We start from the raw sequence: 19,117 nt of genomic DNA on the forward strand, positions 1-19,117 counted from the left end.
GCAGAGGGTGGCAGAGGCGGCAGAGGGTGGCAGAGGCGGCAGAGGGCGGCAGAGGGCGCCCAGTGGCGTCTTCATGCCACTGCAAACTGAGCGTGCAGGACTCCAGTAGCAACATCATATTAACCAAAGTCACTTTTTCTTTATTCCAATGAAAGGACACAGCGATCTCCAGACGTGGAGGTTGGATGGTTTAAGGTTGTGCAGGGAGCTCATTGATAAGGAGTACTGTTTGTTTTGGTGGGTCTTCAATCCATCTGTTCTTAGCATCCAAGCTCCGCCTCTAAGTTGTTATGAAGAGGAATGAATAAATATGAAATATAGTTATGTGTAAGTCCCATTTTGTTTTGATGTGAAGTATTGAACAGATTTGTATGTGTGACAGTATCTGCAGTAAAAACAAAAACTAACTTGAACTGTGTTTGTACTGGCACGGTCACATTGTGCCTCTTTACAGGGAATCTTTTTCAGTTGTTTGTTTTTAAAGTTATTTAAATGCATATTCTCTTGTGAAAAAATAAGAAATTGCCAGATACCAAGCAGAACTTGTTTACTTGGTTATTTAATTAAATGCATGTTTACAAGATTAGCTAATACTGGCCTACGGAGGTCTGGTTGCCAAGGTAATCTTACCTTGCTCTGAGGCGTGCCAGTCAAATTAAAAGTCTACGTTGTTGTGGTTCCAGATGGAAAACGCTCCTGTGGGTGAACACTATGGTCTGCCATGCTTGGACTGCGAGAGGAGGTTTGGCAGCTTTATTGACTGTTTTCAAAGAGTGTTTACAACTAATGTGCATTCCTGAAATATCATTTCAATTCTTGGCCCTGCAAAACATTTAATAAAGTTGTCACGTAGGTGCAGTACCTCCAGTCCCATTACTGTAGACAGAAATCATTTCATTCAGGTTATTGCATCCATACACTGGTCTTTAAAAACAACAACACAGTCCTGATACACAGAGGTAGGCTCAAGGTGCTGTACAGAGACAAAGCTAAAGCTAAATAAAGAGCAAATAGGACTTAAAACAGATGAAATGATTACATGAAATATTCTTTTTAAATAGTAATACAATGATAAAATGCCTTTGGCTTTAGTTAAATTAACTAAGAATGCGTTTTCATGTGATGACATGACAAACTGAAACTTGGACTTTAAGATACTTTTCGTATCAAGTTTTACATTACATGTGAAATAAAAAGGACACGTGCGTTTGAAGTGCGCACTGTCAGCAGCAGATGGCAGCATCTCCCTGCAGGACTGCACGGTGAGATGTCTCCAGGAGACCATGAGGTCCTGAGGAGACGGACGATCACCGCTTATATTTTATAGTCCTCTTGAAATAAACTTCAAATGAGGAAATGGTTTATTCCATCTAACGTCAGGACGCTGTAACACACAACAAAGTCAGATGTTCTGTTTAGTCGATAGACTGTGATTTCAAGAGACGCTGCTTCATGCAAACAGCAGGTGAAGAACGCGTACTGGATCTACTCTTCTTTCACACAGAGCAGTCCACAACAGGGGAAAGGCCACCGGAGCAGCATCTCTTTGTTGTCTCCCACCTCCTCCACTTTGAAACAGGACCACAGCTTGGCAAGACCTGGAAGGCGTCATGTGACTCTGCATCTGCTCTCAGTTGTGGCAAGATAACCACGCAACGAGAGAGAGAGAGAGAGAGAGAGAGAGAGAGAGAGAGAGAGAGAGAGAGAGAGAGGGGAGAGAGAGAGAGAGAGTTGAGGAGGAGCTTGCAGCGATAAGATTCACTACACGCGCCATCAGCATCAAAAACTTGCAGTTTATCCATCTGTCCTCATCTCTCTCCAGCGCACTTGTTTTTGCGAACACACACGGGCGTCTTAATTAGTTTTCCTCCCGTTGGAAGGTGCGCAGGTGCATCCCACGGCTATTACTCGCTCCCTGCTTAGTTGATTATGGTCACAACCCCCGCGGTGCCAAGGTGGAGTCACCGCGCGTATCTCGGATCGGTGCGCTTCTCCAGGGGATGGGATGCGCACCGGGCACCTCTCGCTTCCTGCCTAGTTTTGGGTCTGGGCAGGAGTCAAGCGCTGCCCCAGGGCGCCGCAGCAGGAGGACCCAGTCGACCCGGAGCAGGATGCCGGTGATGAGAGGGCTGCTGGCCCCACAAAACACATTCCTGGACACCATCGCCACCCGCTTCGATGGCACCCGTGAGTAACAAACCAGCGATTTCTGATAATCCGTTCTGCCCACCACACACATACAGTCTGCCTCATGAAAACTATTTGTGTTCTCGAAACATACATAAGAGAAACAACTCACTGTAAGGAATTCCACACGCATACTTAATCAATATACTATACAATTAAGATGCAACATTAAAGTTAAAAAGATGTTCTCTCTGTGGAGCAGATGTAATGTGCACCTGTCTGCACAACAAACGGTGGATCCATGTTTCCACGTGATGAAAGCACAATGGAAATATTTTGTTAAGTAAGTTCTACAAATGCATGACATGCTATCAGGTTCATGAACAGTATGCTGGCCCACTGGCAGTGCACTGATGGTTTTATATTAGATGCATGCAATTAAAGGCGATTATGCCAGCTGTGATTTTGCATATCGTTTTTTGACTGGGACATCCTTCATTTCCTTTTATTTTGCACACTTCACTTTGTATCGTCTCTTTTAGTCAACTATGAAGCTGCAGTTTCAACTCAAAGCTCTTTTACTTAATTTCCCAGACGAGTCTGTTTTATTCTGATCTCCATCACAACAGGGATGATGAGAGAGAGATGATATACAGACCTTTTGCTTTCTTTTTCTTTGGCGAGGGTTTCTTGTGAACAGATGCAATGAGCAGCCCGTGTGTGTTTGGGCTCATGCTGGGTAGGTGGGCGTGTGAGAGATGCTTATATCGCGGTTGGGTCGTTCGTCTCTGCTTCTGCGCTGTATATTCAGGGAGACTGGAGTTTGTGTGAGTCTGCGAGCCAGTGTCGCCCCTCAACAAAGATGATTCTGCCAGGCAGCAAGCGAGTCGCTCACAGGCAGATCCAGATCTCACTTAAGGTTTTTCCAGGTCTTCTCCTCTGCTAACTGCACCGACAAAACACAGAGGCACAAGAGCCTCTTGCTTTTTGTCGACAGGACATTTAAATGCTTCGACTTTGAAAGGCAAAGTGAGTTGTTGGTGCGGCTTTGAGGACAAACAGAAACAAAAAGCTTCTCTGTGCTGTATCTACAAAGGTCTCAAACACTGTAATCATCAGGTAGTTTGAATTATTCAGAAGAAACGCTTGTATACGGTGCACGTGCACACACATGCATTCACCCCCCTCCTCCTTTATTCTTTAAGCTATTTTTCTTGTGGCTAAAACACAGCCTTCCATTTGCAGAGGTGCTGATAATTACACATCTCCAGCAGAACATGTGCAGTCATTGTAATTAACTCGCATAGATGTCAAGAATTCATCGTGGCCTTTCTGCTTGTCAAAAGAGGAGAAGGGTGGGGGTGAAATGAGAGGTTGTGGGGGTGGGGAGGGCGGGATGTGTGTGTGTGTGTGTGTGTGTGTGTGCATGATGGGAGAATGTGTAGCTGCTCTGGTGGGAGGAGGGGTACTGCAGTGTGTGTATGAAAGGCTGTTGTTGTGATTGTGAACCCAATGGCAATCATGAGCACTTTAAAACGTCTCTCGTCTCGTACCTGGAGCTTCATTTAGTTTAGTTGAAGACTAGTAGCTCCTCTGTGGAGCTGCTCCATTGTTTTACATTCAGTTGAATGAATGTGGAATCTGGAAATGTTTGCATTGCACTCGGAAATGTCCTGGTTTCAAACCACGGCACCATCGAATGGGACTCTCACACACACACACACATACACTCTCAGCTGTGTGTGTGACTCATGCACACTGGGTTCTAACAACTTTCAGCACCTGCTGTGCCTTTAAACGCAACACCTAAGTAGTAAAGTGTGCACATTGAATTTTACTTCGAATGCCCGATGGAGACCTTGCTAATACACTGAAGATCTGTTTTCCATAAACTGATATCAGCGCTTTCCTTTCCCCAAATCTAAAATCTGTAAACCGTTTTGAATCATTCATTCATGTGACTCAACAGCGGTTGAGCTATTCTTTATAATGACACTGACCAAGAAACTGTATTTAATGACATCATAGAGACATCAGTAAATCAATTTCAATCTATTCATCGATTTCCTAAATCAGAAAATGCACACTTAAAGGGACCGCACAATGATTCATGAGGCCCTTGACCCATTTTATACAATACTACCAGGACTTACACATGCCAAGAGGATAATGATAGTTTAAGGACCCTTCTAATCCTCCCCAGTCACCTTAAAACATTACCTTTAATGCGGAACTTTCTTTATTTTTTGCATTCTCTGTAACCTCCAGCAGGGGGCAACTCCCCTGGTCTACAGAAGTCTATGAGAAAATGTTTCTACTTCTCTGTAACATCCAACAGGGGGCGACTCCCCTGGTTGTATAGAAGTCTATGAGAAAATGTTTCTACTTCTCTGTAACATCCAGCAGGGGGCGACTCCCCTGGTTGTATAGAAGTCTATGAGAAAATGTTTCTACTTCTCTGTAACCTCCAGCAGGAGGTGACTCCTCTGGTTGTATAGAAGTCTATGAGAAAATGTTTCTACTTCTCTCTTGATTTATTACCTCAGTAACATTTTCCTGATGAGTTTATGTCTCAATCTGCAGTTTCAAGTCTTCTTCAACATGATGTTCATTTAGTGAGTTATGGAAACATTTAGAGTAAAATACACACACACACACACACACACACACACACACACACACACACACACACACACACTGTTAACGGAGCACCCTGCACATTTATGTTTATTTCTTCTCATGTTTCCGTCAGTAGCTTCAGGCAGAGGTCTCATTATAATCATTATTTTGTTAACATGTGAACATTAGAAAGTGGCGGTAACGAAGAAGCAGCTCTGAAGACCCACCATGAAGCTCATGCAAAGTGCAATCAATGTTCATTTGCTGCTGTGCTTCCTAGAAAAAGCAACAGGTGTGTGGGACTACACAAGTCAATTGGTCCTATTAATTGAGTGGGTCTTGGCTCGGTTTTAATCAGGTTAGGGGCTGAGCCCTGCTCATCACGTGGACACGCCTGGACCAGCACCGCCCGCTCCGTCTCTCATGCTGCAGTTTTAATCCCAAAAGAGATTTAACTGTATGAAGAACACAATGAGACCAAATGACAAATCTTATGCACTTCCATTTTATTTGTGTCTAAATTGCGTGTACAATGTGAAAGTGTCAGCCTGGTGTCAGACTGTCTTCCCAGTTACTCTCTTACACCTACACTGTGCTAAGAATAGAATAGAATTTAATTTGGGACCTGATGTCTTTATGTCTCACGTTGCCAATTTCTGCACAAATGTCAGGGATGTATTAAAAGATCCTGGGAATGAATCAGCAGCAGATCAAGTGTTACATGGACTGAAAGAGGACTTACTATGTTAACAGAAGCAACACAAAAAGACCCTAACATCTTCCAACATCTTCTCCTCCATCTGCTCATTCTTGTCACGCATAATTCTCACTTTGCCGCAATTAGAGAGAAAGTAAGTTTGTGTGTCTGACAGATAACTCCGATGATGTCACACCCCTCTTCCCTCCTTTAGTCTGTCATTAGTGGCCTCCCCCCCGCTCCTCTTGTTATCCACTTGATTTGTGTGCATGTGTGTCTATGTGCACATGTGTAAGTGAGAACATTAGTGTACATGGCTCTGGGGTGCTGGGAGACAGCCTGTCACCACTTCCCTGTGTGTGTGTGTGTGTGTGTGTGTGTGTGTGTGTGTGTGTGTGTGTGTGTGTGTGTGTGTGTGACGGTAGCACAGATTAGCGGTGGAGCTTTGTCGTGTCTCAGGTGTGTGTTTCCCCCATGGCACTTTGTGCCTAAACCCCCCCTCCTGACTTCTAGTTAGGCAGAAGCCGATATAATGACACGCTTAATAACGGCGAGGCTTCTTGGTTTGAGCTACATTAGATATAAAGGCTAACCGTTAGCCATGCTAGCAGAACTGTGAGGTTGTATTTATACACAGCGATGTCAGCACGGCAACACAATGTTAATATTTAGCAGGTGTAATGTTCACCATCTGTAGCGTGTTAGCATGCTAACATTTGCTTATTAGCTCTAAAGTACAGCTCGGTGTCGTGTAGCGCTGCAGCAATTATTCAACTATCGATTAGTCAACAAACAGAAACATAATCGTCTGTTTTGATCATTAATTCATGCAAAAAAAGTCGTAAAATGTCGTTTTCAGCATCACAAATATGGAGATTTAAATATCTTTGGGTTTTTACTAACAATGAAATGAATCGTTATTTGCAGCCGCATGTTGCTGGCTGCTGAATGTCTGTCTCTGTCCATCCATCACTACATGTGCAGATATTACAACTCAAAAGGTTGCATTTCAAACAAATCTAAAAAAGTCCACATAATTGCGGCACAAGAGTAAAAGTCCAAAATACAGAGCAAGGATTTTAATCTGTGATGCGGAGCTCCTTTATCGACTATGAGTCAGGACTACAGCTGCACAGATAACGCATGACGCCGCCGAGGTGGACGTGAATGAGACTCATGAGAAAGATCAGAGTGGCCACATGTGGTCACTTATGGAAACTCGTGGTTCCATCGGCAGCATTACAAAAGTCACAAAACAGAGTGCTTTAAAAATAGTTTTCTTCTTCTTCTTCTCTAAAACTCATTATTTGAATCTACATTACACAAGATCAATTAAGAAGAGGATGAATCAAAGAGTGGATTACCGCCAGTGATGTGTTTGTACATTAGCTCAGCCTGCCTCTCTTCATCAGCACCGGGCGGAGAGGAGGAGTGGGAGAGAGGTGGGGAGGAATAAACAGGGATGGGCCAGTAATGAGGAGGCTAAAGGAAGTAATGAAGCTGTGTGTTGTGTACGTGGTGCTGGCAGATGTGATGCAAAATGGGAAGAAGACTGAAGGCGGAGAGGAAAAGAGAAAGATGGACAGATCAGGGTTTAACAGAGATAATAAAGGTGATTATAATTATAAGTAAGAGAAGGTTAATAATAGATAAGATCCAAATAATAGGAAGTAAAACGGACTAATTACAGCCAGAGGAGATTTAAAGAGAGTACAGTGAGGCAGAGCGCTTCACCTTCAGCGACCTTTAGACGAGAACACGTACAGTAAATAAGTGTTGCTGGACGCCATGTTGTGTTTCCTCTTCTTCGCCGTCTGTGACCTCTGGCACGTTTCTACAGCGTGCAAAAAGGCAGAAATCTGCTTCTACATTTCTAACAACATGTTGCTTTTGTGTTTGTTTGTAAAGATAAAAAATAACGATTGTTATGAGCCTAAAAGCGTCTCTTTATGAAGATGTCCCAGTAATAAAACATGTTACTCTCATCGTCATAATAATAAAACCTTTAAGAGTCAAACAGTGAGAAACATCAGTGGGGTTGAAAACGTGAAATAAATGTCATTGTTCTTTTGCACTGAAAGAATAAATGAATGGATGATTCATGAGAATTCTGTATAATATATATTTCACCACTTTATATGAGGCCGCTCTATTAGGCGATCACTTCTGTGGACTGTCGGGCGCTAGAATGAATAAAAACCATCTCATCACTCTCTGCTCGCTTGTAATCACGAGAGCTCTTGATGAAGTGAGCACACTTCATTATTTCTGAATTTAACAATCTCGTTTTTGCACTTCTGCTGCTGGTAGTCAGATTATGAAGTTGTTAATCAGCGATGAGAGAACCCACTCACTGAATGAGGTCTTTCAAAGATGGATCATTTCCACTCTTCACACAGAAAGAGGCTCCCGTAGCTGGAAGCTCAGGGCCTCCAGGGGTTGTTTTCACACACACACACACACACACACACACACACACACACACACACCACACACCACACACACACACACACACACACACACACACCGCCACACACACACACACACACACACACACATTTATTATTGAGCAGAAAGTGTTTCGAAAATAAAATAAAATGTTTGTTTCTGGACACGTTTCCCTCAATTAATCTTAAAAACAACGTCCTTCATGAATTTTGTTTTTGTTCAAGTTCTTTTTATTTGTATTTAAATTCATATAAAATGCAATCAGAAACAATATAGCCCCCCCCCCCACACCCAGGTTTCTGCTCCAACCCTATTATAGTATTACTGTACCGTTCTATAAACACTTATATTAATATTTAAATACATTAAAACAATTTTTAACAAAGACAAAAATAATAGAAAACTAAAATAAATAATACTAATAATAGTAAATAAATAGTAAGAAAACAGATAAAGAATAAAATATATTTTTGTATATATATTTTGTATATATATGTAATATGGGGTCAGTACAGTCCTTCATGCCTTTAATGTGATGCAGAATCTATACTGATGATGATTATCTTTATGCCTTTAACCCCATCTCCATACCACACTTTACTTCGTCTAGTAATTATTTAGCGTCTGTCTGTCTCATGTCAGATTCCCTGCAGCACCCGTTGCTACAAATACAGAACATAAAGTAAAGGTGCATTTTCCAACAACTGACAGGCATATTGACAGAACCTATCAAAGACCGGCATGGAGCGAGGTTTTGAATAACGTGTCTGCTGCCAATCAAAAGACCTTATAATAGAGCTAAGTGTGCGAGGGAAGAGACGGACAGAGACAGACTGGTAGAAGAAGCGCGGACACATAAAGTCAGACAAAGTGTAAGATGGAGCTGGAAATAGAACCAGGTGGACACCGAGGATGTCATCACGCACGTACGAAATGAGGAAAGCAAAAGACACGAGTGTGCATGGCGAGGAGAACGGAGCCGGGACTGTAATGGCAGTAAATGAAAGTGATGAAGCCAAAGCGACATTTCACTGCTCTGAGGTAATATGTTCCAATTGGAAGCAGATGAATCTGAGCGCCGGCTTTATTAGACCCCGGACTCTGCACAGTGTCGGGGAAAGGGCAGAGAGAGCAGCCATTAGATTGTCCTTCCTTGCACATTTCCTAAAACCCTATTTTTTTTTATATTGCCTTGTTTGGCCAGATTTCCGTGGCAGCTCCATTAATGTGTTCTGGTTCTGAACTGTCTCGTACTCACAAATGAAATACGTAAACAACAAACGGATTGTACTCGCTGTCGTCACTCAGGCTGTTATCATACATTAAAATACATGTATGAAAGTATATCTACGTTCTTCCGTGTACTTTAAATGCGGGGGTTTGGGCTGAAACCCCTGGGGCAACAGAAGACCTCTGTGAGCCTCTTGGACAAAGCCAGCTCCATAAAGGAATATCTTTTGGTGTGAAAGAAGTTGACCTCAACCCCGTCCAACACCAACTGTGAGCCCGACCTTCAGTGTTTGACGTCCTCGATGCTTCGTTGGATGGGAGCACACCTCTGCAGCCAGGCTCCAGAGCAGAATACGGAGGCTGTCACAGAATCGTATTAACACCTGTGCAATCAGAAATCCTCACACCTTTACACATCTTTTGTTAAACACTTCAAGATACTACTCTCCACCTACGTTGCCATCACCAACCTGACTCCCCCCGAACCCTCCGACCTCTCCGACCTCCTCCACCAGCACGCCCCCTCCCGATGCCTCATGGCTGCCAATGCCTCTCCAAGGACCAAGTGCAGAACGTGGGCTGACAGGACGTTTTGCCCTCCCCCTTCAGAAGTCACTACCTCACTACCTTCACATGTCCCTCAAACCCCCCCCCCCTCCATGTTATTATAAGTTTACTTCTTGTTTTGTTAATCCTACAGTATGTAAAGCATCTTTGAGAACCCTGGAAAGCGCTGTATAGGTCTGATGTCATTTTATTTCTGCCTCCAGCTAGCAAACTGTAAGCTCTGCCTTCCAGCGCCAGAGACACGGCCCTGGATTCTGTGATCTCAACACACACACACACACACACACACACACACACACACACACCACCTGAAACCCTGGCTCTCCTCCACACTGTAATTAATTGATTTCCAGCTAGAAACATTCATATGTGTTGATCTTCAGAGTCAAAGTGGCCATACTAGAAACGGAGGAGCTGCTTTGAACTAGATGCCAAAACGCTGTATGATGTGTGAGTCACTGCACCGCCAACCTGCGCAGATAAGAGGGCGTTTTCACACTTTGTCCTGATGAGGTGGACACCATAGCACATAGCACAGCAACCTGTGACGCAGGTATGAAGTGTGAAATGGCATTTATGCTACCAGACATCCCATAGAGACACGGAGAACACTTTGAGCTTTGGAAACTGTGAAGAGAAACCTTACAAATCATTATCAACTCTTGTTTTGCGTTGGGTGTGTTGGCCCTCGTGTCATCATTTCACTGCAGCTCGCCAAAGTTAATGTCTGGTCGCCGCCATAAGAGATGCTGCGGGATGTACAGCACTCTGAAGTCACCAGATGGAGCTGGATGTCCCCAAGGGCACACAACTGTCTCCTGGGAAGATAAAAAACCTGCAGGCAAACATACAGTACAGCCCTCATGCAGCCGCCGGGTATTATTCTGTCAAAGATGCAGAAATATGCATTAAAAAAGATTGAAACGAGGTCATGAGGAGATCTGCACATTGAGAGGTGGTAACTTTATAAATCCTGTCACTGTTCTCAGCCTCACAAGTAGAAACTCATCGGAGTTCTTTTTATTCTGTGCACGTCATTAAAGAGGAAACAGATCTCAATTAAAGCTCACATCATCAATCAAATGTTTCAGACCCAGCTAGCAAATCTAGCTAGTTATCTGAAATCTGCCAATCTGGATTCGTTGCCAACAGATGATTTATCAGCTTTGGCTTCGTGTGTTTCCTCAGCAGCAGTCGCTCCGCTCGTCCGGGTGCATTAAACCCGCAGCAGGAAGTTGAACACAACTCATTTATGAATAATTCCAGACTGTTGACAGAAGAAACACATCACTGGCTTCACACACAGTCGTCAGGTGTGTCTGTTACACACATGTGTTGTTATCATCTGGGCACGGATGACAATAAATAAATATAAAAACCAAGGATTGATAGATGAGACACAAAAGGAACATTTAAAATAAAAAGCGATGAAGGACTTTAGTGATCTGGAACTTACAATGAAATGAATGTCATTTAAACTTTAAAATCAATTCTTAAAGATACAAGTAGCAAATACCTGCAAAGCTAATCAGCTGCTCTTAAATGTGAGCGTGCTAACGTGCTAAAATACTTCCTGGACTGTTGTAAAGGGAGAAGGAGGATATTCATGCTTCTACTGTTTCTCTTGTTATAACTATTGTTCAAGCGCAAGAGGAAATATTTGTATTGATGCATCACATCGGACATGTGTGACCTCTTGCTCAGACTTTATCAAACGTACTGTGCGTGCTGATCTTAAGCCCACACAGGTCATCTTTAAAGTAGAGTCCACAGACTTCTTTATTTGAATTGAAAAGATGGGGGAAATGTTGGCATATGTCTTTGAGGAGAGTTAAAGGTGCAGGCAGTCAGTCGGCCAGACAGTCAAACAGAAAGTGTGTCAGAGACGAGAGACTCTAACAGGACTTGGCAGCGAGCGCCTGGGGACCGTCTCTCTCCACCTCCGACCTGCTCACTGAAGACGCTCCAACAGGCTCTCAGAGATATTCTAAGGACCTTTTTAATCCCAGTGTGCATCCGTGTTGTGTACGTGTGTAAACGCTCATGTTTTATAAACACGTGCTTGTTTTTTTGCACCGGTAGATGACCATTATACTGCATCATTAGCCCGGCCACTACTCTCCAGTTCGCCATCTCTTCCCGCTTTTGTGTATTCGTTGCAAATATTGACTTTGCAGACGGCGACAGGTCTGTCTGCTCGCTGCATCAAAAGGCCGGTCCACCTGTAAGGAAAACGAAGCTGCTTTCCATGTCCGGGCTGTGGGAGGGGCCGCTCACAGCTGAGCTGTCAGGCGCTCCTGTTACTGGACGACACTGATGGGCTTCACTTGGCTTTAGACGTCCCGGACAGAATCAAACCATAGCTGCTGTTGTTTGTGTTTTTTTAAGCCTCTTTTATTGTCGTCATCTTAACTTATGTTATGAGAGTATTTGAGCTAATATGAGTCGCTATTATAAAATGATGACAGAGCTTACAGTAAGTCAAGAGCATTTGTTTGCCGATATTTGCCTTCACCCCCACATGATATGTAAATGTATGTAAATGAGTGTTCATGGTGCAGAGTGAGTCTTAACCTCAGCAGGTACTTATTTTATTCCCTTCTCATCCTCTCATCCTGTCCTGTCAGCTGCGGAGAAGCAACAGTGACTGACTTCTACTTTTAACTCCACAGCTTTCCTCTGTCAAGCTAATTGGCTGTATGTGTGAAGGCAGCGCCCTCGTTTGGGTACAGTGTGTGTGTGTGTGTGTATGTGTGTGTGTGTGTGTGTGTTTGCACGTTTTTTCATGCATCGCATTTGTGGCTTCAATCCATTTTGCATTATTACCAGCTTTCTTAATATAGCCTGCCAGAGTCATAAGATTATGCAATTATGGCGCCATGTCAAACTGTTGAGGGAGACTCTTACACATGATCCTCCCTCAACCAAAGTGTTGCCAGAGTGCCACGGGCATTGTGCCGTCAATTTGATTGCAGCAGGATAATTATTAAAATGCCAAAAATGATGGTGTGTGAAGAGAGTTGAGGGAAACTCTTGGTTTATCTTCAGGTGTGGTCAGGCGGATATTTGCTTCTGGTTTTCAGAATTGATCCAACAATCCGATGAACTTTGACCTGTGAAATACCAGCCGGTCTGAGACAGAGGGCTCACATTTAACTCAAGTATTGATTGTTTGTATGTGTGTGTGTGTGTGTGTGTGTGTGTGTGTGTGTGTGTGTCTGCGTGTGTGTGTGACAGCACAACACAATGATTCCAGCAGCTGATGCCTGTTGCTCGGCTGCAGGACAATGACGGAGGATAAGTGTTTGTTAAGAAGCTGAACAGTATCGTTTCACTTCACTGATGTTTTAGCTTCTGCCCTTTTCTACTTACAACTCTTCCCCCCACTGTTTCCTGTCCTGTCTGCTGTTTGCCACATCGCAGGGGGGTTTGCCTGGCTAATAATGGTCTGACCGCACCATTGGTTTGAGAAGCATCAGATTTGATCACAAGCTCCTGTCCTAAAGAGAGCTGAGAGATGACATGTGGTCACGACCATAAACACCTAAAACGCTTTTGAATAAATTCAATGGACAGGTGTTTCTATGTGTATATTCCAAGATTTATTTCACGTTGTCGTCAATAAAATCCCTCAAACATCTAAAAATGAAACTGCATTTAGATTGTAACTCTGGTGCCACACGTGCATATGGTTGTTAAACAGTTGGAGGTTTTCCTGAACAAGCTTTCAAGGTTATTCCCCAACAGCCACAGTCAGGGCTATCTTCTGGGTGAGCGGGCAGCGCTGCAGGAACAGCTGGGCGTTGGGGAAGTTTCATTTTAATGGACTCCTCTGCTGCTGGAAAACAACACAATACAGACGAACATGTAGGAATCTGAGACATGCTGGGAAAAGGACTTTTGTATTTGTGTGGAGGGATGGCAGGATGCGGATGAAGCAAGCTCGAAGTATCTGATATAATCGATCTAATACCGTCTCTTACACAACTAAACTTTGTGTCATTATGTTTGCACTCACTCAGCTTGTGACAGGTGAACGTCACATACCTGCTATAACGGCTCTGAAAAGAGCAGTGGGATAGAAACAGTGTTCATGCAGCTGCTCCAGAAAACACGCTATTCACCCTGCATGTAATGTGTTAGATGTTATGTATCTCCGCTGCTCGGTGTTTCAGATCACTACGTGCGTCGCTCTCACAGGCGCAGACAGACACGAAGACGTGAAATCCATGGAAACTGTGTAAAACAAAGACGGGAAGAAACAATCCGGATCCGCTCGTATGAAATGAGACTTTTAACCTTTTGTGAAGGAATATGAGCCTCTGCGTTTGTTATTTATTCATCAAGTGAAGCGGTTCAGGAGCTTCTCGTAACGCTGTAAACCTTCTGAGTGTTCCACATTTCACTGGCTGTATTTTACTATCGTGGTGTCGTAACATGATGAGCTGCTCTCAAACGTTCCCCCTTCTCCCCGATCCACAATTCAAAGCACAGACACCAAACTGTAATCTTCAGCCAATCTTTCAATCTTCTCTCCCACAGCGTGCCTCCCTTCCACTCATCTCTCATCAGACATTATACACACAACATCCAGAAACAGCTATTTATTTATCATGGTGTGTGTGTGTGTGTGTGTGTGTGTGTGTGTGTGTGTGTGTGTGTGTGTGTGTGTGTGTGCAACTGTTTGGTGACCTTAGTTATATATTGAGATTCGAATTTGAAGGCTAAAAGCTTATTGACCTGGAAACATTCAAGGGGAATATTTCCATTTATGCTATAGTGACAATAATTGCTGTTGTTGGGGGAGATGCTGCACATGAATTATCATACATGAAAGATGCATTCAGGCTCCTCAGGGTCATATCAGTCTAAGCCTATAGCTGCATAACTAGGGGCTGATCCAAGGCAAGCCTGAGCCAGCCCTAACTATAAGCTTTATCAAAAAGGAAAGTCTTTAGCCTACTCTTAAACCGAACATTAAAGATGGGACAAATACTGCAAAATTATTTGCATGCTTGTGCAAAACATAATGTTTTCATAGAACAATGTTATAAATCAGGAAGTAGAAGTAGAATGTTGTGGTCATCAGTGAACAGGACAGGAATGTCTTGAGAGAAAATGCCTCTCAAATACCCATTTTAATATTAAAATCAATGTACAATGATGCAAACTAATACCATTTAGCAACTTGTTGCGACTTTTCGTGCAGGTTTTAGCTACTTTCCATTGAAAAGAGTTGGACTCATAAAGAAAAACAAGAGGAGAGAAAGTGAAACCGGGGAACACGGAGAGATGGATGGACCAGACAGATGGGACTAAACCAGTATGTGCACAGTTGACAGATAGGTCTGGATGGGACCATGAAATATTTAGAAGCAGTAAATGGAGGAGGAGGCACTGGGTAGTGTTCTGTATCAAGCCAAGACAGTGTTGGCTGTTTTCATTTACATTCATTAATATTAACAGCGTCACTGGTCTGCTCCGTCACTGGAACATTTACTCTTTGTTCCTCTTCTGTTCCTTCCACATCTTGGCCTTGTAGGTCACCTGTCACAGTTTGGGCTTGTGATGAATAGTGAGGGACACAGTCCTGAAGAATGGTTTTTAGAAGTGTCATTGAGTCATGAGTGAAGATGAGTTTCTGTCTTGAGTGTCAGTACATTGTGTGAGACAAGAGGGCTAATGTGACCGAACCAAAGCCAAAGTGATCTGCCATCATACGTTTAATATGTACAGGTGCAGGCTTTCCACAAAGATATGGAGTAGCCAGCTACAGGAGGGGGTTTGAAATAGTTTGGCGGTAAAAGCCCAGATTTAATGAGTTTCCCTAACGGATGGTCTTGTGACACCAGACAACACAACAGGCCAATTACATCCGTTTATGTGCATGTGTCGGTACGTCCGACTTTGGACCGACGGGAGAGACCGCGAGTCATATTCTGGATATTCTAATTTCTGTAACTTTGAACAGCATCAACAAACAGTGAAGTGTGTTTCCATTAGCACGTTAGCAGAGCAGCATGTGTTTCCATTAGCACGTTAGCAGAGCAGCATGTGTTTCTATTAGCACGTTAGCAGAGCAGCATGTGTTTCTATTAGCATGTTAGCAGAGCAGCATGTGTTTCTGCTACGACTCCTGCATGTCACCGACCCGCTATGACCTGAAGACTCTGGACTCTATAACTGTTTGCGACCTGTTTTATCATCCAAACAAATCATCGTTGAGCGACGCGTTTAGAGACTGGCTTATGACTCTAAGGAAGATTTAGGCTTCTTGTTTGTTTTATAAAGTATAAATAAATACATTTAGCAGTCGGCTGTTTGGCTCTGCAGACGGGGAACTTGATGTATTCTGTGTCTGTTGAGCTGTGAGGGATTCATCCCGGAGAAGGAACAGCTCACCTGCCATACGTGTCAAAAGAAGGCTTTTTAATTACGATAGAGCATCGTCTTTGTGCATGTGTGTGTGTGTGTGTGTGTGTGTGTGTGTGTGTGTGTGTGTGTGTGTCCTCTGACAGCTGAGGTACAGAAGTGATTTATTCTCTCAAGTCTCTTTTATTCCAGACCTGCTAAACAGAAACAATCACGACACCCTGAGGTGCTGCTGCCTGCCTGGCCGCCGCCACCTCTTGTGTCAGCTGATCATTGTTGTATCTGAAATGTTAAACCTCTAACTGAATATGTGAACACACACACACACACACACACACACACACACACACTGGGCTACAGGCTGGTACTGAGTCATATGCTTCTTTGTCTTTAACGTTCACATAATGAACGTTATAAAAGAAGAACATAATTTGCAACTTAAAAGCAGTTTACAGTCTGTGACACAGTCTGAGTGAAATTGCGTCACAGACAGGATGACATCCTGAGGGTTATTGTATTTCTCTACCTCTGGATATTCCTTGCTGTGTATTTCTTGACGTTTGTCTCGCTTCTTCCTCAAAGTTGCTTTTTTCTGTCATGAAAGAACTAAAATCCAATTTGCGTTTTGGTTTCTATAGTAACAAAAACACCGTAAACTCGGCCGCACATCTTCATCTCACTCCTCTGGAGCTTTCCTGTAAACAAGTATTGTTTTCTTTCCATTTAGTGTTTCTCACCAAAATGCATGTATATTTCCTTGAGATTTAACAAACGTATGAAAAGCATTTCTTTCCTCATCGAACATTTACAAAGACAAATGCTTTAAAGCTGCATGTTTACATCTGCTGCGTGGAGCACATGAAGTCCAGCTGATGATCAGAGCAAGAGAGCGCTGAAGGAATTAATCCTAAATACGTAGGATCAATCGTCAATTTGGTCCACCTTCAGGTGACTGCCAGTGCCATGAAGTCATCAATCATAAAACCTTTGTGAAGATTATGTTGCTGAACAAAACCTGTAAATATTATTGTCTGCAGTAATCCAAAATGATTGGAGGGAACCTGCGCGAAGCTAACTTCTGGGTTTGGCCTGCAACAGACAGGCCGTTCCTGCAGCACGCTGTAGAATGAAACTTTCAGCAGGTTGGGGTTTGAGTGCTTTGTGTCCTTGTGTCTCGGATACAAACAAAACAAACACCTGCTCATAGAAACATCCAGAGTCGCAGCAGGTAGCGCCAGAGAAATAATTCATTGTAACATCCTCGGGAGTTAATCAACGCGAAAGCTGGAGGCTCTGATTGGCTCTTGGTAGATAAGACCCACCATCTTCCTCAGACAATCATCCACCAACATGTGACAACAGGGAACCTGGAAGATAACGAGGTACCGTTTGCTCTCTGCAGGAAGAATCTCTCAGCTGTTTGCTCGTATGAACTCCAGACACTATCCAGAGAATCAGCACACAACAGTCCGTGTCAGACGCCTTACAGGAAATACTCTGTTTGGTTTAGGCGAGGGGGGGCGCCTGGTAGAGCGTGCAGGAGGCTCAACATGATGCAGATTACACTGCGCTCACATGGCCGCTTTGTAATTTGGTCATAAACAACCAAATGAATCGGACGTTTGCGTTCTCACATGCAGCTCCTCCGGGTCACGTCTCCATAAGTTCAGGGCTGCAGTGCACGTGTGAAAGGAGCTTATGAGTAATCTTAGCTAAATTATTTAATGTAGCGTTCAGACTGAAACCAAAACTTAGAAATTCGTCTGAGCAACAAAAGATTTCTTCTCCACATTTTCTAAAGTTCATGTCTGAGCCTGGTTTCTCCCACTGACATGTGTGAAGGTTCATGTTTATACAAGCGCTGCTTTATTCACACAACATTATCATATGTGTATCTTTAACATGATATATGTGTGTGTGTGTGTGTGTGTGTGTGTGTGTGTGTGTGTGTGTGTACTGTAGCTTGGGGATGTTTAAAGTCAGGCAAACGATCTGGAACGAGAGTCAAATAACAATCTCTCCAGTTGTGGATGGCACCGACACACACAGGAACACAATGGTGCTGTGTGTGTGTGTGTGTGTGTGTGTGTGTGTGTGTGTGTGTGTGTGTGTGTGTGTGTGTGTGTGTGTGTGTGTGTGTGTGTGTGTGTGTGTGTGTGTGTGTGTCCACCGGTCTATTCATAAGTCTGTCCTCTTCTCTCTCTGCCTTTATGAGCTGTATTAAAGTCCCGTCTGCCTTTCTGTCTGTCCATCTGTTTATCTATTCATCTGCCAGTCCGTCCGTCCAAACTGTCTCTCCACCTGTCTCTCCACCTGTCTCTCCACCTGTCTCTCCACCTGTCTCTCCACCTGTCTCTCTACCTGTCTCTCCACCTGTCTCTCTACTTGTCTCTACTTCCGTCCAGAGTTGCATTAAATTTGTGTTGATGATGAGAGAGACACGAGGCGTGATGGAGGCGTGATGGAGGCCTGATGGTGCAGCACTTCCTCCGCCTCTCTTCTCCCCCTGATGCCCTCTGGAACAGGTTACATCTGGATCATCCGACCACACGACCTTCTTCTTGCTCCAGAGTCCGATCTTTGTGCACATTGAAGCCTTTTGTTCCCTGATCAGTGTTCTTACGTCCTACACAGCCTGTTTAGTCCCTTGAGTTCCCTTCGCATTGTGCGTGTGGAGATATTCTTACTGTCACTATTAAACATGATCTCCCATCATTCAACACTTCTGAAGACGATGGTTCACCACGATCCTTCCAGGTGTTAATAATGCGTCGGACAGTTCTTAACACATTATAGTCGTTTCATCTCCTTAGTTCTTTGCTTTGCTTGCTGCAGGCCTTCATTTGACCTTCCCACACGGTTGTTTAAGAGACGAGCAGCTCCTCGCCGCATCAGCTCGGGTTAAATAACTTGCAGACACATATTAACCTCTGCAGTAATTGTAAGAATCTATGAGAAACGTGCCTGATTTTCATCCAATTTACCTCAAAAATAAGCACAAAGTTATCTTCAGTCGGCAGTAACACAACATTATTCTATCAGTTGCACCTCAAGTGT

The 19,117-nt window shown here is 43.6% G+C and overlaps 1 protein-coding gene across 1 annotated transcript in view; it reads left to right on the plus strand.

Moving 5' to 3' along the window:
* The first annotated feature begins 1,736 nt into the window (after positions 1–1,736).
* kcnh3 (potassium voltage-gated channel, subfamily H (eag-related), member 3) overlaps positions 1,737–19,117 on the plus strand; it is a 110,272-nt gene continuing 92,891 nt past the window's right edge. The window contains exon 1 of the mRNA XM_029459159.1: positions 1,737–2,187. Coding sequence (XP_029315019.1) covers positions 2,001–2,187 — 187 coding nt within the window. The 5' untranslated portion in view covers positions 1,737–2,000. The remainder of the gene's footprint in view (positions 2,188–19,117) is intronic.

This window comes from Cottoperca gobio, chromosome 21, assembly GCF_900634415.1.
Source record: "Cottoperca gobio chromosome 21, fCotGob3.1, whole genome shotgun sequence".
NCBI lineage: Eukaryota > Metazoa > Chordata > Actinopteri > Perciformes > Bovichtidae > Cottoperca > Cottoperca gobio.